Source organism: Myotis lucifugus, unplaced genomic scaffold (assembly GCF_000147115.1).
Source record: "Myotis lucifugus unplaced genomic scaffold, Myoluc2.0 scaffold_201, whole genome shotgun sequence".
In the NCBI taxonomy this organism is placed as follows: Eukaryota; Metazoa; Chordata; class Mammalia; order Chiroptera; family Vespertilionidae; genus Myotis; species Myotis lucifugus.
This window is the reverse complement of record NW_005871249.1, coordinates 549,622-577,301: the sequence shown is the minus strand read 5'-3', so window position 1 is coordinate 577,301 and position 27,680 is coordinate 549,622. Positions and strand designations below refer to the sequence as shown.

Genomic DNA, 27,680 nt, shown 5'->3' with positions numbered 1-27,680 from the left:
AACAGCCGCGGGCCCGCCCGGCCGGCCCTGCCCCTGCCGGGAGGAGGAAGGACGGGGCTGTGGCGGAGGCGGCGTGGAGGCGGCGGCGGCGCTGGGGGGAGCTGAGCTTCGCGGCGGCGGCCGGCGGGGGGCTGGTCGGCCTCGTGTGCTACCAGCTGTACGGGGACCCCCGGCCCGACTCCGCGCGGGCGCCGGACCCCGGGCGCCCATCCGAGGGCGCCGACTTGGAGCCGGAGGACCCGCCCCGCGGCCGGGGGCTGCTGCCCATCCCGGTCGCCGCTGCCAAGGAGACGGTAGGTGCGCGTGCGCCGGCGCCCGCAGGTGCCGTCCGCCAGGTGTTCCCCTGCGTGCGGGGCGGGCCTGCGGGTGCGACTGAGGCTGGGGCCCCCGTGACCCCGTGACCCCGGCCTTGGGAGGTGGTGGCGGTGTGAGCTCTGCGGCCGGGGGCAGGGACCTCCTGCCACCGAGACCGACACCCTCTAGGCCGGCAGCCCCGGTGCTCATGCAGATGGTGCCAAGGCTCGGATGGTGCTGTCACTGATGATGGAGAACCTTGGAGGTTGCTGCAGCGACCGCGCATCAAGGGAAACCCCAAACCAGGACAAAACAAAACGAAAACCAAGGTCACGACCTGCAGAAAGCGGAGAGTGGCCTATGAGAGGAGGGACTCACAGGCTGGGCTGGGTGGGCCACAGCAAGTGATCCAGGAGGCCCGGGGCCGTGCGGGGCTGCGAGGTCTTAAAAGACATTATTGTTCATCAGTCGCAAAGGACCAAATGCCAAAACTGTAGCTTCGGTATTTCAGGTCAGAAAGAATGAAGATGTCACCAGATAGGGAAAAAAAAATACACACACAAAAAACCTAATCAAAGGAATCTAGCCCACCCACTGCACCCGTTTCCTAAGGTAGAATCTCCTAAACAGGGACAATAAGTGAGAAGATGGATGGACAGGACAGCGAAAGTAGGAAAGTAAATGAGGCTGACGCCTACAGAGGAATTCACACGCAAATGTTCAAGTATCATTAGTACTTAATATAAGGTAAGGATGAGTAAAAGGCAAGAATGAGTACAGGGACATGATGTTTTTGTTGCATCAGTATACTTGACAGTCATGTAAATGACTAGGAAAATCTTCTAGGAATGTTTTCCTTGCAGGACTAGAGGAGTGTGAAGGGCTCAGATGACAATAATTTAGAAAAGAGGCAACTGTTTTTAATGAAATGTATATACCTGTTATTCTTTGCACGAGGTACACAGTGGCGACCTGATGCTGTAGGTGTGTCATTTCTTTTGGTGGAGGTTGTTGATGCGTTTAGGTAAAGGAATCTGCTTATTATCCTTCTAGCAGCAAATCACAAATTCTTAGCATAAAGTACTTTTATACAATGAATATTTAAAATACTAGCAAATACTTCAACCTGCATCCTCCAAACCCCACACACATCTATAATAATAAAAGTGTAATATGCTAATTAGACCAGACAGCTGAACGACCTTCCAGACAACCTTCTGGACAAAGCTGGGGCCACGAGGGCCTAGCCCAGCCGTGGGCAAACTACAGCCCGCAGGCCGGATCCAGCCCGTTTGAAATGAATAAAACTAAAAAAAAAAAAAGACCGTACCCTTTTATGTAATGATGTTTACTTTGAATTTATATTAGTTCACACAAACACTCCATCCATGCTTTTGTTCCGGCCCTCCGGTCCAGTTTAAGAATCCATTGTGGCCCTCGAGTCAAAAAGTTTGCCCACCCCTGGCCCACCCCTAGCCCCTTGCACCAATTTCGTGCATATAATACATTAAACTTGTGCTCTGATGAACAAAGACAGAACTTTTCATCAACCACAGTTGATCTGGGAACAGAATAGGAATGTAGGAAACATCAAGTAGTCTTTTGTTTTCTTCTTTAAAAAAAATTTTACTTTTAAAGTTGAGAGACAGGATCATGCAGTTTTAATTTAAAAGACCATACTCAGAAAGCCAGGACTCCGAGTTCACGGCTTACTGGTTGTATCGTTGCTCAACTTCTCAAAGCCTGTTTCCTCACCTGCAAAAGGAGGTTGATAGTGTCTTCCTCATACCATTATGAGAGTTAAATGAGATAATACATTTTAAAAAAGAATGGTATCCCTAGCACATAGTGAGCATTCAGTCAGTTTGTTTAATATATTTATTTGTTCATTTATTTACTTTATGGCTCTATTTATTTGCTTATGTTACTGCTAGGAGCCCAGCACACGATTCGAAATCACCCAGTGCCACCCACTCCCTCTCCAGCCCTTGAAGCAGCCATGGCCGCTGCTGGTCAGGCCCTCCCCCAGCACAAGCGTGCGGAGGCCCCTGCCGCCCCGCCCCCGACGCTGCCCCCAACGCTGCACGTGCAACCTCCTCCTGTCCAGTCAACATTACTGCATCCCGGTTAATTAGCATATTTCTCTATTTTTACATATATATATAGCTTGTTTATTGTTAATGAAAGTATACATTGTTTTAGAAGTCAAATAATTACTAAAGTCTGTATCTTACCCTTCCCAAGTTTCCAATTGTACATTCTGATCGTTACTTTGGTATTTGACCTTCCCCCCCCCCCCCTCTGAAAACTTATAATCTTCTCTTTATCCTGGTGTTTAAACAATTCACAACAATAACCACTGGTGTGGACATTTTTTCATTTATTGTGCTAGATACTTTAGGGCCCTTTCAGTATGAAAATTCATGTCTGAAAGTTCTGTATACTTTTTTAAAAAAATAGATTTTTATTGATTTTCAGAGAGGAAGGGAGAAGGAGAGAAAGACATAGAAACATTAATGATGAGAGAGAACCATTGATTGGCTGCCTCCTGCGCGTTCCACACAGTATCGAACCTGCAACCTGGGCGTATGGCCTGATCTGGAATCCATCCCTGACCTCTGGTTTATAGATTGATACTCAACCACTGAGCCGTGCCGGCTGGGCCTATATATTTTTCTTGTATTATTTCTTTGACAATTTTCTCCATTTTCTGTTTTCTTTTTCTGAAACCTCTATTAGTTTGAAGTTACATCTTCTGACAGTTCCTGATCTAATTCTACTCTTTCGTTTGTTCCAACTACTTCATTTTTTTTGTTGGTTTGCTTTTGTGGGAGATATCTTTATCTCCAGAGATAACTTTATCTTCTAGCCTTTCTGTTGAATGTTTTATCTCAGTTATCTTAATTTTTTAATTCAAAGAACTATTCTCTGTTCCCTGATGTTCTTGTGTTACAGTGATCTATTTTGTTTTATGGCTGCTACATGTGCCTTTTTACTATAAGGATATGAATTACAGTTTTGTTTTTAAGTTGTCTTCTGCTCCATGCATTGTGTTATCTCTTCCAGGTTCTTTTTTATATTTTATTTTCAATGCTTTCACTATCATTTTGAGGTTTTCTCCACATATCTGTGGTTGTTGCCTATCTATATTTGAGGCCTCTCAGAAGCTCTTTTTACAGGACCATGGCTTTTTATTTGGTGATCTGGGCTTTTCATTAGAGTGGCATCCACATCCCAGTATTTTATAAATATTTTTCTCTGGTCTCATTGAGCTTCTCCAAAGAATGGGAGAGGTGGGAGGAACAGTAACCTGGATGCACAGCACATTGCATGTATGTGCGAGAACATGTGTGTTGGGGGAATATCCAGTGATGTACTTACATATTGTTATCCTCTGTTTTCAGCCTCACAACTTTCTCTGCCAACACAGTTCCTTGTGTTCCGAAGGCCTTATCCTTTCTGAGATTTGTAACCCGAATTAGCTTGCTTCTGTTTGGTGTCCTCCGTGGTACCCAGGTTGTGCCTCTGCTCCTCTGGTCAATTGCCTTTCCCCCATCTCTTCAAGTTTATAAAAAATTAATGAATTCTCTTGAGTGTCCTTTTCTCTTTCCTAGTTTTTGTATGTTTATACCTTTTAAGAAATATTTTATTGTGATTTTAATGTGGTTTTGGGAGGAAGAGGTTGAAAGAAACTCATAAGGTCAGTCTGCCATTTTTTCAGAAGTATTTTAAACCTGTGTTGCCACTTCATTTATTATGCTTATTTGATTTTCCTGAAGTGGTGGAAATGTTTCCTTTTGAAGTTTAAAACTATAGCAAGAACACTTGATTTATAAAGCCTCTTTTAATTAAGCAGTATGTTATATTGAACATAGCCTAGCATATAAATTACCCTGTGTGTGTTATGAGACTAATTTAATTGATGGCAATAAGCAGCAGTAACCTACAGACATGCAGCATGTTCTATTACCGTAGCCTTGAAGATTTTGAAAGACATTGCCTCTGAACTTCCAGACGGCCTTCCCCAACTCTACCATATACTCCAAGATGATGACTTTTTGCAGTTATTAATTGCCTGTCTTTTCTGCTTGTCTTCGCCCTTTAAGGAGAGGTCTTGTGTTGGTCTTGATCACCTTTATATTATCATTGCCTGGTGTGGGACATAACCCTGATAGATATGCAATAAATGTTTGTCAAATGAATAAGTTTATATCAAATACTTGCATGGGACCTGCACATTGCAAAGGCGCAACCACAGTCTGTGAGAATTAATAGTTTAATATCTTGTTCAGCTATAGTAGTTATTTATAGCATTGGAATTGGGAAGACTTCAGTTGAGGTCAAAATTCCAGGCTTTGGGAAACCAAATCACGTGACACTATATTTATTTTAATTGTGCAAGTTTATCTTGCCAAAATTTTTTTAGTAAACATGGCCTTGAACTTCATTAATATTATAAAAAGATGTTGACAAGATTCTGTTTAGAACCTTTTAGTTTTAGCCTTAAAGTATTATTTTTATTAATGGAAAAAAAGTTTTGTTCTATAACTACCTTTTTGTTTCAGATCCAGAATTACTTTACTAGATTGCTTAACATACTTTAATCCAGTGTTTTACTTATTATACAGAACACATGATCTATTTTATGATTTGGTAATCTTAAGAAGCTCTAAGCAACTTATTTTTATTCTCAAGTAAAAAAGAAAACAGTATTTGTATCTTTCTTGTTTATTTCTATAATAATTGCCAGTAATCATTCATTTTTAATTTTCTTTCACTTTATCTCTTTTCCAACTTCTTTTTAGGACAGCACATTTTGAGACAAGGTTATGCTTCTTTCAGAATATCGAAGATTTTGCCAGATGTTTAAAATACAAACATTACAGAGTGAGGGAAGTCACATAGAAATTGAAGATAGTTTAATTCTGTGTAGAATAACGTTGTATAGGAAGCTAAATTAGGCAATCACCTCTTTTGGTTTTCTGAATCACTTTGTCCTTCTAGTGGCCTGACCATGGTGTAAATTCACATATAACAATTTGTAGTTGTTTTTTTTCTAAGTAAATCGCAGAATAAAATTTGAATGAATTTGGAAATAATATTCCTCCTCTGACTATACAAAACCTGGAGTTATAGAAATGCATGCACCCGTTGTCTGGGTTGCAGTGAACGATAGTTACAGCATTTTATGGATATCCTTTTATTTAGATTCACATAGGGAATTAGGAAATGAAATTGTCATGACCTTGAATTTAAATTTAAAAAAATTTATCATCTGTAATTCTCTTCCAAGACTTAGAAATTGTCCAGAAGTGCATATTAATCAGTTTGAATGAAAGTGTATGTAATGGTCAATGTAATTTCCACATTCAAAATAAATAAATAAAAATACTGAATTGTATTTTGAATTGGAATTCGGGTAATACTATTGGGATTTAATGTAATTTCCTACTTGATTCTCATAGACCTGGGTCGGGGATCGAGCCTGCAACTGAGTTACGTGCTCTTGACTGGTAATCCTCGACCCTTTGTCTGTGGGCCACTGCTCTAACCACTGCACAACTGACCAGGGTACTATTACATCTTTTAATTTGCTTCTGTTTTGCATTTTCATGATTAAATAGGAGTTTTAAATGATAAAATGAATTTTTAGCTTACTCGTGAAATGTAGTTTTTCAGTGAATATTTTTACATTGTCACAACTTTTGCTGTTCTAATTATTATGTTACTAGAGGCCCAGTGCACGAATTCATGCATGGGTGGGGTCCCTCTGGGTGGCCTGTAGGGATTGGATCGAAACCTGCAGTCCAATGCCGCCTGCAGCTCCTACCTGCCTCTCCCGCTCATCCTGGCCCTACCGTGCCTGCCGCGGGTTTGCACCCAATCAGTCCTGATTGGGAGAGGCTCGTGTTGCTGCAGCAGCACTGACCGGCCATGAACCCTGCATCTGGTGCCCTCCCAAGGGAAGTGGCCTGTGGGATCTGGCTGAAACCGGATCTGCAACATCCCCTGAGTGGTCCCAGATTGCGAGAGGGCGCAGGCCAGGCTGAGGGATCGGGCCAGGAAGGGACCAGGGGAGGGCTCCAGGGCGTGTTTGGCCCATCTTGCTCAGTCCCAATTGCCCGAACCCCAGCAGCAAGCTAACCTACCGGTCGGAGCATCTGTCCCCTGGTGGTCATTGCACGTCATAGCGAGTGGTTGAGCAGCCTTAGCATATCATTAGCATATTACACTTTGGTTGGTTGGTTTTTCTGCCATTCGGTTTATTTGCATATTACCCTTTTATTATATAGAATTCCTTTTTTTGAGATGTATAACCCTTAGTAATATGATCTGATTAGTACTTTTTCCCCATAATATAATATTTAACTCACATAGGCAATATACAAACTTATACTACAGATTTTATTCTTTTGTGTAAACTTGATAGGCAAGTTTAAACTGTAGAATATTAGTTCTAACCGATCTTCTGTAATTGTGCCAAACACTGAGAATTTGAGTAACTTTATTTTGTGTAGTGTAAATACTCTTGTGTAGAGAAAAATGTGTTTATAAAAGTCAAACAAGTTCTATTTATGGCTGTTTATCTAGCATTAAAGAAAATGCCTAGTCACTTGTGTACTAAGCAGGAATTTTGAAATATATTACTTTTTTACCTTACTCCTTTATTCTCTCAAGTGTTTATAGATTATATAAGCTAAGTAAAATGTGAAAGTTTAGTGCATTGTCATTCAATTGACTAGCCTAGGACATTTGTTTGCTTATTAAACAATTGTCTTTCCCAAATTGGGAAAGTAGAATCCAAGTTTTTCTGCTTTTTTCTCCATTCACTAAATTGTCTTTTAACTATTTTAATACTCAACTCCACCTTCAAAATTTAGGCATAGGAAGTGTATATAAAAGAATTTAAAATAATTCCATTTTTTTCTGCCTCTGATAAAGATAATATCTATCCAATTGATACTATAAGTATTGACTAGGTGAAATATTTGGATTATTCCTTTCCCTGGAAGTAATATAGTGGATTATTCAAACTGCTTGCAATAATTCAAAAGTAAATATTTCTAACAGGCTTACATCATGTCAGAAAGGCTGTCATAGATTAGACCCAGTTTAAGCTAGTTCCAGCCCATTAGTTCTGTACTTCTTCCAACCACTTTAAAGTTATTCTTACAACTCTAAAGATGAGATATGGTTTATAATTCTCCATATATATATATACACACACATACATTCACTCATTGTCCCCAGGAGATTAAGAAAGGTTTTGAGATATTAATACCACAGGATCAATGATGGAATCCTAAGGACAATAATAGGCAGCTTGTGGTCTAGGGTTTACAGTGAAAGTAAATCATTGTGACTCGAACTTTCACCCATCTTTGTTGTCTCATGGCTTCCTCCAGACCGTTTCCTCTACAAGTAAATGGGTCACAGCAGGATTTTATGTCCTAGTAAAGAATATAGTGTTAGTATTTTATAGCACAGACTTAGTCAAAGTGAAGACATCCTATTTAGGGAGTAAGGTTAAAATCTATACTTCTTACTTGGATCTAATTTTCTAAATATTATTGGTAAAAGTACAAATACTGGGTGCTATTGTGAACTAAATATTTATCAAAATATTATACATATATATCACCAAATAATAAAATTTAGATCTTATCCTGAATTATTATAGTAGTTATTTTTTAATTTTTACAAAACTGTAGGGAGCAGGCCAACTTCTCAAGGTTGCTGCCATTTCCTGGCAAATTATATGTGAGTAGCCCATTGTGTCTTTGGTCTTCTACTGCAACCCTTACCCAAGAGCAGTTGGAACATAGCTACAGCCATAGATTGGGTTGAACATTGATCTTCAATAAAATGGTAAAATTAGGAGGATATGGAGAAGTGAACCAGAGAGGGATTATCTGAATGTCAGCTATGTAAGAGCAGGAGTTACTCAGGGAGTAAGGATATATTGTTTGATTACAGGCAGATAAAGAAGTTCTAGAAACATCTCTTCCATTTTTTGGTGGTATATTTTATTCAGGAAGTTTTCCTAAGTGGCATTCTTTAATGTACTGTATGATACAGGTATCTGCAGTTATGCTTTCTTAATTGTAGGAGAGCAGAGTGACTCCATAGGGACTTTAATTCCTTTGGAAAAACAAGGTACTGGGGAGGTGGGGGAGCAGAAAGATCAGAGGTACCTAACCTATATTATTTGGTTAAGACACTGTAGTATACCTACTGATTCATTCACCACACTACATCCTAGCCCAAAAGCAATTTTATCTTCACCTACTAGTAAATATTTAGCATATGCTTGGGAAAATATAGATCTTCCTCATATCCTTTCCCTCATGTCCTCCCTCTACAATGATCTCTTTGCCAATATCTACTTATGATTGCCCTCTACAATAGCTTTAAACTCAGTGATTAACGTGATTATGGAAATAATATAGTGAAATAGTGAAGCAGGGTACAATAAAGAGCTTTGCCTTTGTTACGGGTGGGTTCCTTATATAGCTGAGTCAGCACCTTTTAAATGGCCTTCCAGGAAGTCTCAAAAAAAGACTTTAATTTGCATTTCACTGACCAAAACTTAGTCTGTTGACCCAATCTAATTGCAATAAAGCCTGAAAAGTGTAACCTTTATTCTTTGTGCTATTGTGACAAGCTAAAAGTCAGAGTTCTCTTTCTAAGAAAAACTAAAGAGCAGGTAATATATTTTTCAGTCTTTCTTAGTCTTACAGTTGTGTTGGGAAAATGGCTTTGAAATGAAATTAAAATGCTCATAAATAAATTATGGAATGCCCATTTAATAAAATAAATGGATTAGATTTCTGGTTCTACCAATACAGCATATCAGTCATAAAAATATTTTAAACATCCTTTTAAATACCCTATTGTACTTACAATGAATTAAGGAAAATTGCCAGGGGCAGAAATAAAGAGGAAACTAATAATAGAACACTGTGAGGTGTAGCTTATTTGGGAGAGTGATGGGTCATTATTCATGGAATTCTAGGGACTAAGCCTATGTGGGGACAGGAGACAAGACCTTTGGAAGTTAAAACTGAGACCCTTCCTTTCTAAAGCCATAGGACTTATCAAAAGAATGAGCTAGAAAATAATCATCCATCTAGTAAAAGTTGATGACAAGGAAATCTGAAGATGTCTGTCTGAGTTCTAAGTAGAAAAAAAAAGACTCTCCTGAGACTGTATAAACATGGTCCCATACTACCTCATATGGATTCAGAGTTAAAACTTGTGTTACCCAAGCTGAGAAAAGCTGATGTTGCTGGAAGAATGAAATGCAAAACTTCTTTGGAAGGAAATGCCCTGAACACTGGCCATATGTAAATTCTATAAATAAGATATACAAGAGGATAAGTTTATAATCCAAAAGTATAAAATATAAAGTTCTATAAGAAAGAGTCAGCTGATCAGATTCCTAACAACTTAATAATAGAATAATTTGGTTGAGTCTCTAAGTTAAGTATATGCAAAAAGATTAAATACACAATGAAAAATAATAAGTAGATTATAATAAAGACTCAAATAGAACTAGAAATGTAAAAGATGGTCATTGGAGGTTAGAAAGGTTAGGCAGGATATAAGATGTAACTGAAGAGGCAATTAGTAATCTGGAAGGTAATTTTAAGGAAACTACAGAGAATTTAATAGAAGAAATAGCAAATATTAAAGAGAGTTTATGAGAATGGAAAATAGACTGAGATGATCTACAATTTATCTAGCAGGGGTTACAGACTAGGAGAATAGAGAGAATGAGAGAAGCAATATTCTAAGAGATAATGAGTTCTTAAAACAAACAAAGACGTTGGGAAATATAAACAGTCCTGATGCAGGATAAATAAAAATTAATCTATATTTAGTTAGATTCTAGTGAAACTAAAATCAAAGATAAAGAGAGAGAGGGCAGATTTCCATAAAGGGATAGCTTTTGGCCTGATTATCGATGAATCTATGGCAATGGGTAGAAGTCAGAAGACAGTAGACTATACCTTCAAAATGCTGAGAGAAAATAACTGCCGACATAGATTTCCATACCTAGATAAATTATCATGTAGGAATGAGAACAAAATAAATTTATTTCCATAAGACTGAGAGAATTTACAAGTCTCAGATCATCATTAAAAGAACTATTAAAGGGTGAATATCAGGAAGAAATGAACATAAAAAGAAAGATGAAATTCAAGAAGCAATGATGAATGAAGAAATTGGTAAAAATGGAGTAATTCTTAAACAGTGGCTATATATTACACCAATATTATTATTATTATTTTGAAAGGAGTTAAACTAGGGTGGTTCTTAAATATTGAACAATAATAATATACAAGACAATAGGGCTTGATTAGAGTTAAATGCTATGAGGGAAATAAAATTAGATGCCTACTTTATGACATAATAATCCAAGTGGATTAGAGTTTTAAATGTGATAAGTGAAACTTTAAGATATTTAGAAGACTATATATGAAAATAAAATTTTGAACTTAAGAGGGGGAGGATTTTCAAAACAAGACAAGATTTTCAAAAAACACAATCTAGTATGGTAAATACTGCTACATTTCACTTCATTAAAACAGAATATCTAATACAATACAAAGAAGTCTTGGAATGGAAGAAGATAACTTATATTATACTAGAGGCCCAGTGCATGAAATTCGTGCACTTGGGGTGGGGGTGTCCCTCAGCCTAGCCTGCACCCTCTCCAATCTGGGACATCCCTCTCACAATCCAGGACTGCTAGCTCCCAACCGCTTCTGCCTGCCAGCCTGATCACCCCCTAACCACTCCCCTGCCAGCCTGATCGACACCTAACTGTTCCCCTGCTGGCCCGATCGCCCCCAACTGCCCTCCCCTGCCAGCCCCGTCACCCCTAACTGCCCTCCTCTGCAGGCCATCTTGTGGTGGCCATCTTTGATGACATGGGGGCGGCCATCTTGTGTGTTGGAGTGATGGTCAATTTGCATACTGGTTACTAATTAGCATATCAGGGCTAAATAGCATATCCCTCTCTTATTGCATTGGAGGGATGGTCAATTTGCATACTGGTTGTGACTAATTAGCATATGCAGGCTAATTAGCATATAACTCTTTTATTATATAGGATAGCACTTGCAAGGAATAAATATGCAGAATATATCATGATGATCTACAAATCAATAAGAAAAAAGGACAGTATAACTGAAAAATAAGCAAAGGGTCTATACAGGCAACTCAAGAGGAATATATTTAAAAAAACCAGTAAACACATGAAAAGATGTTCAACATCACTAACTATAGGGAAATATTATGATAACCAGAGTAAAGCACCAATTGTTATTAATTAAATTGGTAAAATTAAAAACACAGTAATGTTGGCATTGATGTAGAACCACAAAAATTCTTATACTCTGGTGGTAGGGGTACAAATCTTTGGAAAATAAATTGACAGTGTGTGTTAAATTGAGGATTCACATACCGCATAACTCCAAAATTCTATCTAGGTATTATATACTCTTGAGAAACTGAACTGTGTGAATAAAGACACATGTTTAACAATACTTTTACATGTCCCTGGTACCTCCATTTCTCATCCCACAAAAGCTATTCCAAAGTATTGTGTCCGCTGTACCTGCAGCACACCCCACCTTGCCCTATCTCTGGTAAATGACCTCCATTTTGGATTTGATAGTAAATTTATAATATGTAAAACCTAGATGAGATCTTCAAAGAAGTATTATAGATTAAAATAAGAGAGGAGGTTCATAGGACACTGTGGGTGAGTGAAACCACCATAGGGCACTGTGTAGATGAGAAGTACCAGCAAAAGTATTGGGAAGGAAACTCCAGGGGAGTAGGACAAAAATCAGGAGTTCTCCCCTCTATCCCTCCACTAAAACTGTCAAGGTCATCGATGAGTTATCAACAGTGTCAGATGCTGTAAGATGAAAACTGAGAATTGACCTTTAGATTTAGAAACAAGTAGGTCATCGGTGACCTTGACAAGCAGTTTTAGTGGAGGGATAGAGGGGGGAACCAGCTGAAGTAGCGGATATCAGAGGCAGGAAATGTAGGCAGCTCTCTCCAGTAGCTTTGCTGTACAGAGCAGGAAAGAAATGGTGTGAAGAACCCTATCATGTAAGCTACTATTACAGTACAGTGGACACTTGAACATCATAAGTGATCGTTCTCCCCCCGCCCCCATTTTCTAACTTTCTTTTTCTATTTGATCTCAGCCAGGGACATGCTGTTGGCTGGTCGTCAGCTGTGTGTATTTCCACATAGATACATTTACTAAGCATCAAAACATTTCACCTAGAGTACTTAGGGATTTTCCCACACTGGGAATTTGATGTTTAACCTTTCGACCACCCAACAAGCAAAAAAAAAATGTTACTCCTTTTATCTTCTTAGAAGCTTTTAAATAAGCCTGAAGCCATTAGAGAAAGCAAGTGTAATACTTCCATGAACATTTTTTTAGCTAGAGTAAAAAATAGATGTGAATTGAGTCTCATATACATCTCATAAGATTTTTGCCCAGAAAATGTAAAATAAAAATCCACATTTAAGAGATACGTGCTTTGTAATGTTTCATAAAATTTTGGTACAGTTGCCAATATCAGGGCATAAAATTCTAAACTTCCTACATATAATCAAGTAAACTTTCTAATCATTCATTTTAAAACATTAATACTGATTTAATTTAATATAAAACAAATATTTTTAAAAAGAAAGTAATAAGGATGAATAATCTAAGCAATTTTGGTTAATACAAATGGTTTTTATTTTTCCTTTTTCCATTCTTCATTTTCATATCTGTTTCTTGGCTGCTAAGAGGGAATGCATTATACAGTGTTTAGATAATTGATATAATTGTCTCAAGTTACCTCTTTGGGATATTATCAGCTTGTAGGCATCAGTTTCTCTAATTGTCAAGTAGTGAATCCTTTATCTGGCATTTAATCTTGCCTCCCCAGGAAAACCAGACCTTACCACAGAGTAAATTTTCAAATTGCTGACCTGAAGTAACACGACACTATGCCTTGGCAGTGAACCTTTGCTTTCTGTTATTCTTAGGAGGAATAATGATATACTCTGTTGCCGGAAGGCCCTGGTTTCACTACCTTCAGAAGTAACATCTAAGTACAAGTTACAAAGATCTGAGTTTGGAAATTCCAGATAATATAATTGCATTGACACATATTTTTATTTCCTTTGGAAAGATGAGATAATTTTTAAAATGTAATTTTTATCATTTCTACCACTTCTTAAGCCACTGCTCTTATGTCAGCATATCCACAAAGTACCTGAAAATGATCCCTACTCACTTTTATGAATAAATTGTGTGTGTTAGTTTACAGGTATGTTTAAAATTTTTATATCCATGAAATTCTTCATTTTTATAGGTAGGGAAACTGAGGTTAAAGAATTAGAATGCAGTTCACAATTTCTCAGTGTAACAAAAAAGATAAAGCTTTCTGGAGCTGGAAAGAAGATTTCCTAAACATTTTTTTAGCAAACTTGAAAAGAATGTTAGTAAGTACCATAAAATAATTTCCTAGAATATGTAAAATATAATTTCCTAGAAGGAGTAAAAGAAAAAGACAAATTTAAATTCTCTTCTACCTCTAGATTTCTGTGATTTCATTTTTCTGTTGTGTTTTCTTACACTTACAATAAAGATAATTGATGTGCCAACTCTGAAACCCATGCTTGTATAGTTCTCAGTAGCAGTTTTGTGAGATCTTTTTGATATGAAAAATTCCATTTCCTCTATGAAATTTGCCACATATAAAAATATTGCAGTAGTACTTAAATTTAGGATGTCTGTATTCTCCTTTTCTGTGAAAATAACACCATAAAAATGTTCACATATCTAGTTAGAATATGCCCACAAGAAGCCAAGAAATCATAATGTATTACATTTAATAAGATAATATTTGTTGAAATCACACTTATAGTTTCATTTTTTAAAGTTTGATGATACTTTATTTTCAGAGTGAATTTTACTTTATTAATGAAAGAAATGAACTTGTTAGAATTTAAACTTAAGTTTATATATATAAATTTTGGGTAATTTTATATATTAGTTGTTACTTAAATTTTAGAGTTTTTAGTTCTTTTATTTGGATATTTTGAGTATAGCAGTCTGTCAACCAAATTTAGTTCAGGATCAATTGTTTTATAATCGCATATCAAAATTTTAAAGGTCATCATCTTTTTACCTATAGACAGTTCAATTCAGTTTTTGTAAGTTAAACTTTTGGACAGTAGTTACTGTTCAGCCTCCCATAGATACTGTGGATAGGTTTGTGAAATGGAGCACAAAACATCTGTTTACACTCAACTTCTCTCAATATTCAAGGATGGAGGACCAGAACCAATGTTTTCTTAATCTCACTGCTTTTGTTTAGTGAAAAGGTCAGAGTTATCAAAGTGTTTTGCAAATTTGGAAAAACAAAGCTGGGAGAGTGCAAGTGCAAACATTACATTTCAAGTGAATAGTGACTGTGTTTAAGACTTTGGGAAGAAATACAACAAGCGGAGGATAAAATGTGTGGAAGTGTCAAATTAAGGTGAATCACAGTAGTCTAGTATTTCCTAAAAAATTAATTAAGGTCATTTACAAGTCTTACCTCCCAAGAGGCTACAGATGTGGTTTGTTTTGGAACTGTATCTCTCCAAGTCTTTGTTAAACATACTATATATAATTCTAATGTTTTTTGCCCTAGTCTTTATATTTCATGAGCCCTTGATGTTATCACCAAAAGTTAGTGTGACAGAAACTGCAAGCTGTTGACCATAATCTCTTCTCTTACCCCATAATAGTTAGAGCTGTGGATGCCGGGTTCGTTATCCATTATCCTTTGCACTTCAGTGACTAACTTCTCTTCGATTGACCACTTCTAGGCCTGGCCTATAAAAGCTCCTCACATGAACTTCTTCCAGGCTGCCCTGCCCCACCTTGGTTGGTAAAGGCAGTCATCATCACCCTGGGTCTCTGAATGAATGTGTGAATCTTCTTCCCACTCCACCCCACCCCCCTCAAACCGTCCCATCCCACCCTGCAGACCTAGCATGTCCTTTCTGGAAATGAACACATTTCTGTTGTGTTTGAGCAATTACATTTGAGGAATTTAGCCCACCCTTTCTAATATACTAGATAAAGAAAGGATTAATTGGTGAAGGCCTCGAGCTTTGAGAAGGAAAATAATTGTTTTTTGTTTGTTTATAAAATTTTTTATTCAAGTAGTCACCATGTAATGTTATATTAGTTTCAGTTGTACAACCTAGTGACTCAACATTATTATATGTCTTACAATGTGGTCACCACACTAAGTCTAGTAACCATCTGCCACCATGCAAAGTAATCACACTATTATTGACTCTGATCCCCTTCACTTTTTCATCCATCTCCGCACCCATCTTCCCTTTGGCAACCACCAGTTTCTCTGTTTTTGTTTTGTTGTGTTTGTTCATTTGTGTGTGTGTTTTTTAAGATTATACATATAAGTGAAATTATGCAGTATTTGTCTTTCTCTGACTTATTTCACTTCTCAAAATACCTTCTAGGTTGATCCATATTGTCACAAATGGCAGGATTTCATTGTTTTTTGTTGCTGAATGATATCCCATTATATATATTACTAGAGGCCCAATGCACGAAATTCATGCAAGGAGCTCGGCCTTTGCAGCCCCAGCTGCTTCAGCCGGCCCTTGCAGCCCCGGCTTCGTCCAGAAGGTCGCCCGCATGGTTGTCCGGACAGTTGTCCTGTTAATTAGTCTAATTAGCATATTAGCTCTTTATTATATAGAATAATGTGTGTGTGTGTGTGTGTGTGTGCATGTATCACATCTTTATCCATCTAATGATGGAGGAAAGTGATTGTTTTTTACAGTGGTGAATTAAGTTTGTCAGCTGGACTGATCTGTATTCTCCTGGTATGAGAATTCAGCTGACCACCCACCTGTAAGTTTAACCTCTCCATAGACAGACACTAAGACCAATAGGAGAATATAAGTTGAAGATTAATGGGCAATTGGCCACTTTTGACATTGTTAATGTAACTGATCCTGTGATTTGGCCCCAGTCTTATGGATTCCTGTCTGATACCCCAGTGACTTTATGCCAATATCCAATGTACAACAGCTCTTTCTGAACTCAGGTTCCTCTTGACGTGGTCTACTTATCTCTTCTTTGAATAATGGTTTTAAGCCAGTTTGCCTGCTGCTTGAACCTCTGTGTATCCCCTGTATCCCTGGCTGAGATCCATAGTTTGAGTCTTGTACTTGGTTCAGGATTGAGTCAAATAAATCATATGCTACCTCTTCTATATCTTTCTGTTCTGGCTTCTGTCCATTGCTGCCCTTCCTGAAATTTTCCTTGTAGCCAAAAGGATAATCTACCGAATTTGAGCTTCTTTCAAATTATGTTTGTGTTTGCCTTTTTCTCCAACAATAACCAAGGACCTTTTCTATGTTGTAACTCTCAGTCTTCATTCAAATTTGAGAAGTGTATTCGCCTCTTTCTGGCTTTCCCTAGTTCATGCAATTATAAGATTCTCACCAGGTGCATTTATTCTTGTTATTCCTGTAGTCAAAAGTTAGAAGGGCTTATGAATTTCATTCATGTTTTTTAAAGATATTATAGAAGCAAAAATTACTATTTATTGTTGAAAAGAATAGGTAATGTCAACCTATAGAAATTAAGAATTTTTCTTAATGAACATGATTTCTATAACTCCTGTCAGTCTTCCCTGTGGTTCACAAATTGTAGTTTATCGCTTTTAAAAGGCTTGCTTTTTAAGCACATGATATTGAATCTATCTATCTACTAGTATATAAAAGGCTAATATGCAAACTATCCCCTCGGGAGTTCGACCAGGAGACCAGGAGTTTGATCGCTTGCTATGACATGCGCTGACCACCAGGTGACGGCGTGAAACATGGTGGGTGACCAGTGGCGGCAGCGGGGTGCTGAGGGAGCGAGGGAAGGAGGAGGCAGGGGGTGGGGAACCTGATCGGCCCTGATTGCCGGCCAGGCCTAGGTACCCTACCTGTACATGAATTTCGTGCACCGGGCCTTTAGTTTATAATAGACTTTCATTTTATCAATTAATGTTTTAACAACTACATGGATATAATTCAGGTTTTTTACTTTCAGATTAACTTTCCCATTCACTTTAGATACATTTTACTTACTGATGAGTTTTTATTGGCAATTTGTGATGAAAAAAGTATCATTTACTGAGTCAGTATATACTATTGAAAGATATTTAGGTTAATTTTATTGCTCCAAAAATTAAAATATATAATGGATTTAAGTAAGCAAAAAAGGTCTTAAAGTAGATCAGCCAGTGAATATAGGTGTACTTAACCTGCTCCTTATAATATAAGGATTATACCCACATATTCATGCCAGTGTGCTCAAGGCAAATGGCTGTGCATATATTTTTTTTAAAAGCCTCAGAACATTGATGTGATACAAGATCATTGTCATGTGTAGATAAGTAAGACTGCCAAGAGTTGGTTCATAAACTAGTTTGAATATCATTTTCCACCTTTATTTATTGATTGTTGGTTTCTGAATGTTCATGACAGTGATGTTAACATTTCAGAAGGTTTAGATTTATTCAAACTTTGGAAAATTCAGAGGTATATCTGAAGCTTTTAAAGGTCTGACTTCCTCCTGACATTTGGTAGACTGCTGACCTGATGCTGTCCCTTTCCTTAAAGATTCTAGTATGTCAGGTTAGATATTCTCAGCTGAACTTCATGGACTGCTGCTCCATGTCTGCCTCCTAAAAAACCGTAAAGTTTAACTTGATTAGAACTCTACCACAGTAAAAAAAATTATCAAATTCGTCATTTGTGCTTTTATATCATTAGTTAAGAAAATAGTCTATACATGAACTATAGGGAACAAAGCATGTAAACGATGGAAAGGTTTGAAATTAGTTAGAAGTGATTAAACCAAGCTTACTTATTGATATTTTTCCCTAAAACAGTTTTCGATAAAGAAGTAATCTTCTAATTGACTAATTATTTTATAATTGATTCATTTGTTTTAAGTAGGCACACTATATTCATTCATTCAACCAAATATCTGTTGAATGAATGAATAAAATCACATTAGTTCATTAGTTGAAATTCATCTTGGAAACTAAAAATAGTCCAAAGTTAATGTAATTAATAGAGTTTTGTCCACTAACTTTTGAGTTTTTCTTTGGGGATTTCTGTTTATGCTTCTACTTGCCCAACACATTTTAATTTTGGTTTGAGGACTCTATGTTTCTATTCTGGTAAAAAGGTAAACAAGAGGACCAAATGATCTCTATGAACAATTCTAACTCTAAACTCATTTATTTTTGGTGAACAAAGGAGACTAAGTAAACACCCATTCCTAATTTAAGGTAGAAGATAATTATCAAAACCAATAGCAAACATTGCATTTAATGGCAATTCATTGGAAGCATTCTCTTCAAAACATGGAACAAGATAAGTGTGCTTAATATTACTGATACTATTCAAAATCATTTTTAGAGACCTAGACCTTTAGTAGGTATGGCAATGAAAATGAGATATAAATATTATAAAGGATAAGCTACATATCTGTCACTATTTTGAAAGAACTTATGATTCTCTACTTAGAAAATCCAAGAAGAAAGTTATTAAATTACTGAAGGAATTTAGTCAGGATAGTTGGATACAGAGCAAATATACCAAAGTCAGTCGCTTCGCCATGGAACCTTTTTCCAGTGAAACCTTTTATTCCTGTTACATTTCAATTGGTTAGAGGGAGAACAATTGAAGTGTAATAGTAATAAAAGCTTCCATTCCCAAGTCACAATTACACAGAAACTATACAAGATATAAGAGTAAATCTACAACAAATATCTAAAACTTGTGAAGAAAACTGAAAAACTTTACTGAAAGACATAGTTGAAGACCTGAATAAATGGACTTCCACATTCCCAATTTGGAAAAATCAAGTCTTCCTAAATTGTAACAAAATTCAGCGTCATTTCACAGAAAACATCAATAAGTTTTTTAAAATTTGACACATTGATTTTGAAGTGTACTTTGAAGAAAAAATGCATTTCAATCATCATAAATATTTTAAAAGGATTGACAATAAGATGGCATTTTGCTTTACTAATGTCAAATATTTAACCAAAAGCTGTAGTCATTAAAACACTATAGCCCAGCCAGTGTGGCTTAATGGTTGAGCATCAGACTCATGAGCCAGGAGGTCACAATTCGATTCCCAGTCAGGGCACATGCTTGGATGGTGGGCTTAATCCCCTGTAGGGTGTGTGCAGGAGGCAGCTGATCAGTGATTCTCTCTTATCATTGATGTTTCTATCCCTCCTCTCTCTCTGAAATCAATAAAAACATATTTAAAAAACTAACACTATGACATTTGAGTAGGAAGAGGCAAATAAGTAGGTGGAAGAGAATAGAGAACATAAAAACCTACCCAAGTATTGATTTCCTGTTATGCTCTTTATCCCATGCCATTCTCCCACCAGGTAAGCCAGATTATCCTACTAGATGATAACTAGACTGATCTAGGATCAGGCAAGTTTAATGGGATTTCATGAGAAAATTGATTTTTACTTTTTACCAGACCCTGTTTCATTTCAGCAGTGCTAATGTGTGTTATTACACTACTAGAGGCCCGGTGCACGAATTCATGCACGGGTGGGGTCCCAAGGACGCTATTGGCCCTCTGAGCGGGCAGTGAGATGCCCTTACAGGCCCAGGATCTGGATCCGTCCCGCTGACATTCACGCCGGTTGTCGGGAGCCACCTGGTGGCCACTTTTATATCCTTTCTTCCTTGTGGAGTGTCTAGGGAGGGGAAGCGGTCGTGGTGCCCAAGGCCAACTTCCAGGAGGCCAGCGGCACCGGTCCATCAGTGCCTGGCCCATTCTCTGGAGATTGGACATGCAGGACTACTGAGGGAGTGAGTGGCTGCTGCCAGGTTGGTGGACCACTGGGATGGGTCTGTCAGCTGAGCTGCGCTCCCGCTGTGGGAGCGCACTGACCACTAGGGCACAGCTCCTGCATTGAGTGTCTGCCCCTCTGGTGGTCAGCGCATGTCATAGAGACCAGTTGACCGGTCGTTGCGGTCATTCTAGTCGTTCCAGTTGTTCGGTCCTAACAGTCTGTTAGGTTTTTATATAGATAGATATATAGATGTGACATATTACACTAAATTGAACATAGGCATTGGCGGAAGCAAGAAGTCTGCAGTAGCAAAAAGCCCTTTTAAGCAACCGGCTCTCTGACATCCCCCGAAGGGTCCTGGATTGTGAGAGGGTGAAGGACGGCCGAGGAACCCCACTGGTGCACGATTGGGGCTGGGGAGAGATGTGGGAGATTGCCCAGCCATGGAGGGACCGCGGGAGGGCTCCAGGCCCATCTTGCTCAGTCTCAATCGGCTGGATCCCAGCAGCAAGCTAACCTACCAGTCTGAGCATCTGCCCCCTGGTGGTCAGTGCACGTCATAGCGAGTGGTTGAGCAGCCTTAGCATATCATCAGCATATTACACTTTGATTGGTTGAACGGACAACTGGATGACCAGACGACTGGATGACCAGACACTTAGCATATTAGGCTTTTATTATATAGGATCATATGCTTCCCTTTTAATCTGGGAAACATTTAATTAAAATGGTGCTAAATTGACTTGTGGTCACTTAATGCTGTTATCAAACATGATGGTTACTTTTGCTGAGGCCATAGTGTGTAGAATTCATGCAGTAGAATTTTAATGAAAACCTTTAACTCTACTTGGTAGATTTCTTCTGATACTCATTCTCAGGTAGTTAAAGAATACAAAATTATTCTACAGTTCTGCCCATTTTCTCTTACTTTCTCTTACTATAGGATGGGTTAGAGGCAAACATCCTAGGCCATTACTGTAAAATTTTAGGGAAGAAGAGCGTGTTTGAAAAGGTAGTGGACATGACTGTCTATGAAACATTAGCAGTGGTTCTCAACCTTCCTAATGCCGCGACCCTTTAATACAGTTCCTCATGTTGTGGTGACCCCCAACCATAAAATTATTTTTGTTGCTACTTCATAACTGTAATTTTGCTACTGTTATGAATCGTAATGTAAATATCTGATATGCTGTATGTGTTTTCCGATGGTCATGACCCACAGGTTGAGAACCGCTGCATTAGAGGGAGAACAACAGGATTTGCTAATTGATTGTTAGAAGTGAAGGAGGAGGAGGAGTTGCCTGCATTAGAAGGGGGATCACATTACCAGTTGCAGTGGTCCAGCAGGTTTGACGTGCTGGGACACATGATAGACTGAGCCTAAGGAAGGGCAGCTCAGTGAGAAAACAGGCACTGTGAGCACCAAAAAGTCACAGATCAAGCCCATATTAGGTCATAGCAAACATAGATGATATAGGCAAAAATTGTGGTTCAGGATGTTAGACTGAGGCATGGCTTCAGATGCTGGTGCAAAAACAGCTTCACAAGGAGAGGTCCTCTAGGAAATTCACTGGAGAAGAGGTGTCTGGGGCCACGGAGGCCTAAGGAAAGGGCCTAGCATGCATTGGGCCTCTATTTAATTTGTGGTCACAGACAAGATTGGGTTCCCTGCCCTGGGATATAAGTGTAAAAGGGGACTTAGGATAGTAGACTGATCCCTGAGGAGTGTTCAGGGAGATTACTGCCCATTCTTGATACTGAGTTGTTCATTGTCTCACTTCTCACCCTTGGCAGAGCAAAAGTAATTTCCTAATTCCTATGGCTTACCTGAGCATTGTTATTAATATACTGCTGAGCTACTTGCCTCTGGTACCAGGTTGCTTTATCTCTCTGAAGCACTATTTTAAGAATCTCCCTAAAGCCATTTGTTTTCTGTCAGATTAAATTCCAGTGCTTTACTCTAGAACTCAGAGATTATTGTCAATTTACCTATCTTTTTCTATGAATGCAAATCCTATGCTCCAGGAAGATTATTACTACAAACATTTACTATGAAGTAGTGTATAATTATTAAAAATGACCTACTGAACTATTTAGTGACTTGGGAAAATGGCCCTGAACTATAATAATAGAAGTGTAATATGGTAATTAGACCAGACAGTCGAATGACCTTCCAGACGACCTTCCAGACAAAACCGGGACTGTGAGGGCCGAGGCAAGCCACCGCAGCTGCCAGGGCCAAGCCCCCTTGCACAAATTGGTTAGAGGCCTCTTGTGTAGTAATAAGTTAAGAAGATCAGATTGCTGAACAGTATAGTATAATCCCTTTTTTTTGCCAAAAAAGAAAACAAAAAATTTATATCTATAAATTTCTGAAGTTCTGTCTTCTAAATTATATACAATAATTATGTCACTTTTATAATCAGGAAAATAATCCTTCTGTTAAAAAATTAATTTGTTATAGTTAGTTCAGAGAGAAAATAAATAACAGTGGACAATTATTTATATACAGGGTAAAGACTGCAAATTAAGGAAAACAGAAGAGACTTCCTTCTCCTGCTACACACACTTCTTCTAATTCTGTTCATCTTAACCCTAGAGAGAATTCAGAGTGACTGTTGGTAGTAACTGTACTATAGTGATCTAGAGTTAGCAACTTTAGATGGTGTTACCACTAAATGGTGTCCTTAGTGGTAGCCATGAACACCCTATCAGGGTTTCACTTTTTAAAGAAAATTAATAACTACAATGAATAAGTTTCTAATTAAATAAATATGCCTATATAAAGAGTGCATAGTAGGCATTCTACCTTTAGAATAGTGATTTTCAATCTATGTGCTGCAAGAATTTTTAAAACATGTAATATCTGACCTCTTTTCCCTTAGATTGTCACATGAAAAAATGATGACAGCTCAACAATAGCCATCTGGTGTGAATGAATCAAAATTATACCTTTTTTTGTCAGATTGGCAAAAAATATATTTTTTGGTGTGCCACAGATTTTAGTTACTAGTTTATGTGTACCATGAGATGAAAAAGGTTGAAAATCGCTGCTCTAGAGAAACTACTAGCTCAGAAATTTAATGTTCTTTATGACTAAGACTGAAGAAAAAAATTACACGTCCTTCAAAGTTCCAGTTTAAAATCTTCAGGCCGTTAATAACATTCATTGTAGAATCTTTGAAGTATTAATTCATTGTACTCATGTGGACAGTCTATAATAATAAAAGGGTAATATGCTAATTAAACCAGACATCATTCTGGACGTCCTTCCTGACAAAGCCAGGGCTGCAGGGAAGCCAGCCCGGGTCCTGGGTGCCTGCGGGCAGCCCGAGAAGGGAAGCCAGCCCAGGCCCAGGGGTCCGCAGGCGGCCGAGTAGGGAAGCCAGCCCAGTCCTGGCTGCCTGCGCGCGGCCGGAGGAGGGAAGCCTGGTCCTGGGTGCTGGAGGGAAGCCGGTGCCAGCAGCCCAGGGAAGGAAGGCCTACTCTTGCACAAATTTTCATGCATTGGGCCTCTATTTAATTTATAAAATGATTCAGTTCTTCAGAAGACAATATTTTCAAATTTTCATTTATTCTGTTAATTCACTTTTAGCACAATTAAAAGCATGTACAGTCTAAAAGGAGATGTTATTTCACATAGTTGAAATTTTTTACTTTCTTTAGGTAGCAATTGGCAGAACAGACATCGAAGACTTAGACCTCTATGCTACATCTCGGGAAAGGCGGTTTCGTTTGTTTGCCTCTATAGAATGTGAAGGGCAGTTATTCATGACTCCGTATGATTTTATTTTGGCTGTTACAACAGATGAGCCCAAACGTAAGTATATTTTTAAAAATCCTTAATAATTTTATAAGATTTTTTTATCTCTAGTGTGGAGCAGTATAAGTTTTTCAGAACAACTAACCAAGTAATGTATTTCAGAAGACATTATGCTATACAGTGTTACCAGACTAATAGTTCTTACAAACTCCTATTGGTATCTCTTCTCTTTTCAGAATTTTTCAGTTGTTCCCTCTTTCTCAGTACATTAAGCTTAAACATCACCTTCACTCTCGACATTCTTTATAACTTCATATTCTTTAAACTTATATTCTGCCTAGTCAATTTTTACATCCAGCCTAAACAGAGTAATTCAGAGGACTGGCTTTGAAGTTAGACCTGGGCAAAATTCTGCCTATATCTTTTATATTTGTCATGGCTCCTGCAGTATAAGTATAGGCTGATTGTTTTTCACCTTTCCATGTGCTGGGCAGTGGCTCTCAAACTTTTTGGCAATATATACATTTTTGCAGACTTCTTTAATATCTGACTTAATAAAGGATAGTTGGATTCTCATATTTGCTTTTGTATTCAGTATGTTGCAATATGTTGTTTTTCATGAAGTATGTGAGCAAAATCTGCCTCACAGATATAAAAGTAGCAAAAGTATATTGAAATTAGACAGACTGGTGTTTAAACTTTGGCATTCATTTAGAAGCTTTGAGAATTTGGTTAACGTATTCAATCTTTTGTTTCCTCATTTAAAAAGCTAAAAATAAAAACAGCCTTGTGAGGTTTTTTGAGGATTGAATATATCAGTTGTACTTAGTGTAATACCTGGCACACAATAATCCTATATAATAAAAGCGTAATATGCAAATCAACCGAAAGGTGGAACAACTGGTCGCCGGGCGCAGGGCCAGCAAGCAGGCAGCGCCAGGCCAGCCAAGGCACGTGCAAGCGGACAGAGGGAGGGGCTGGCGATGGGGGGGTCGGTGGGTGCTGTCCCCTGATCGGCCCACTGGTCGCTCCACAGAGGGAGGCCAGACTGCAGCTTAGGCCCGCTCCCCAAGGGGAGCGGGCCAACCCATTCGGGTGGGACTCCCCTGAGGGCTCCCAGACGTGTGAGAGGGTGCAGGCTGTGCTGAGGGATACCTCCCCCCTCCCCCCCATTGCACGAATTTTTATGCACCGGGCCTCTAGTTGCTTAATAAATGTTAGTAGATATTATCATTATCGCTTGAATTTGTAACCATGATTTAAACACTTTTTTAAAATATATTTTACTGATTTTTTACAGAGAGGAAGGGAGAGGGATAGAGAACTAGATTCATCGATGAGAGAGAAACATTGATCAGCTGCTTCCCACACACCTCTTCCTGGGGATGTGCCCGCAACCAAGGCACATGCCCTTGACCAGAATTGAACCTGGGACCTTTCAGTCTGCAAGCCAACGCTCTATCCACTGAGCCAAACTGGTTAGGCTAAACATTTTTTTCTATATAATTTTATGGTGATATCAATAGGAAAAAAAAGGTATCCTGTGTAAACATTTGCTCAATAATTATAGTACAAAGTAAATATCAATTGAGGTATACATCTGATTGTTGTTGATTATAACTTTGTGTTTGAAATTGAGAAAATTTCTTATTTTACCTACTTAAATGGAACCTAAAAGGTGAATGTCCCTTCTGGAACTAAAATAAGTAATTATTTATTCTCATATAGCTTCAAATATTATTTTAATTTTAGTTTTAAAAGATGTATTATTAAAAAATTAGACATACATAAAAATATTAAAAATACAATGAATATCAACCTATAGCTTTAAGAAATAAAATATATCCAATAGAATTGAAGTCCCTTTTCATCCAAGTTATATTTATATATGTAGTAACTTCATATTAAATAAGGAGTTTAGAAAATCAGAAAATCCTTTGAAGAACAACCTTAATAGCTCTTCAGTCTTTATAAGAAAAAGCTAATAATATTGGACATGGTGACATATCCGGCAGAATGAATATGTCTTTTGTGAATAATTTACCCTGGAGATCTCATAAACTCTACAAAACTCAAGAGTGTTTCTAACTTCCTCTTTTGATAAATAGCTTCTGAACATTACATCAGAGCATGTGCATGTACTCTTGTGCCATTTATTTTTCTTCTTTTTTTATTGCTATATTTCAAAAGCAACAGAGTATTATTTACATTGTTCTTCTTATTATGAAAAGGAGGATGTCTTTAAAAGTGAATGTATATAGTATCATAATTAAGGTTAACTGCTGAATTCAACTTTATAGGCCTATGATTTTAATCACTTGATTACATGTTTGTATAAACTATCTTGGGTAAAGAAAGGATATTGTTTCTACATAGAGAAGAAATCTATCTGCCTAGAAATCAGATTGCTAAATTTTAGAACATACTTCCTTTGTATCTTAAGATGATGTATTGACTAAGAAAAAGAAAGTTATATAGCAAAAAAAAAGCCTTTCTTATAATCTTGAATTTGATATATTGTTTACATTAACTATGGTTAATTATATAGAAATAACAACATTGCCATGTAGGGATATTATTGGTTGTCATTATTGTAATGTAGTTAGGATACTTAATATTTACCAGTTCCTAATTAAGCTGTTTAATAGGACTTAATCCCATATAAACATGAAGTTAGTCATTAGATATTCACAGTGTTCAAATCTGAGCAAAGGAAACAGCAATATGACTCACATTTATTTCAGTATTATAAGATTCATAGTTTTTGATATCTTCAGGAGTGTGAAGAGGAATCAGAAAAAGAAAGTGATCACTGGTATTTTATTCAACTACTAGAGGCCCAGTGCACGAGTTTGTGCACCAGTGGGGTCCCTCAGCCTGGCCTGCGGGATTGGTCCGAAACTGGTTCTCCAACATCCCGCAAGGGGTCCTGGATTGTGAGAGGGCACAGGCCAGGCTGAGGGACCCCACTGGTGCATGCTCAGGGCTGGGGAGGGACATGGGAGGTTGGCCAGCCAGGGAGGGAATGTGGAGGGGTCCAGGGCATGTCTGGCCCATCTCGCTCAGTCCCTATCAGCCGGACCCCAGCAGCAAGCTAACCTACTGGTCAGAGCATCTGCCCCTGGTGGTCAGTGCACATCATAGCAACTGGTCAACCAGTCAACTATCTGCCCCCTGCTGGTCAGTGCACATCATAGTGAGCAGTTGAGCAGCCTTAGCATATCATTAGCATATTACAGTTTGATTGGTTGAACAGCCGACCGGACGACTGGACACTTAGCATATTAGGCTTTTATTATATAGGATAATATTTTTAGCGGAGAAGAATGGAAAACAGGATGAGACTCCCTACCTCACATTACTTGCTCTCTCCTTCATCTCTTTTACCTTTGTCCCTATCCTTCCCATTCACCCTAGAGAGACCTGACCTTTTAATTATAATCAGCGATAGTAACATATCAGAGAGCATGGGTAATGCCTTAAAATTATAGTTTATGTAAATATTTTATATTCTACTATGAATATTTAATACCATTATTTGTGTTTTTAAGACCATAGGATGTTTAACATGAAGTTAACTTATTTTATAAATCTAGAAATCCCCAAAGTTAGATAATAATTATGGAAAATGTGTTTCCTATTCAAATTATTTATTATAGTTTATAGTACATGAAACA

The 27,680-nt window shown here is 38.0% G+C and overlaps 1 protein-coding gene across 1 annotated transcript in view; it reads left to right on the top strand.

Moving 5' to 3' along the window:
- MICU3 (mitochondrial calcium uptake family member 3) overlaps nucleotides 1–27,680 on the top strand; it is a 74,677-nt gene that overhangs the window by 8,341 nt on the left and 38,656 nt on the right. The window contains 2 exon segments of the mRNA XM_023761189.1: nucleotides 6–293; nucleotides 23,907–24,113. Of these exon segments, the coding sequence (XP_023616957.1) occupies nucleotides 6–293; nucleotides 23,907–24,113 (495 nt within the window).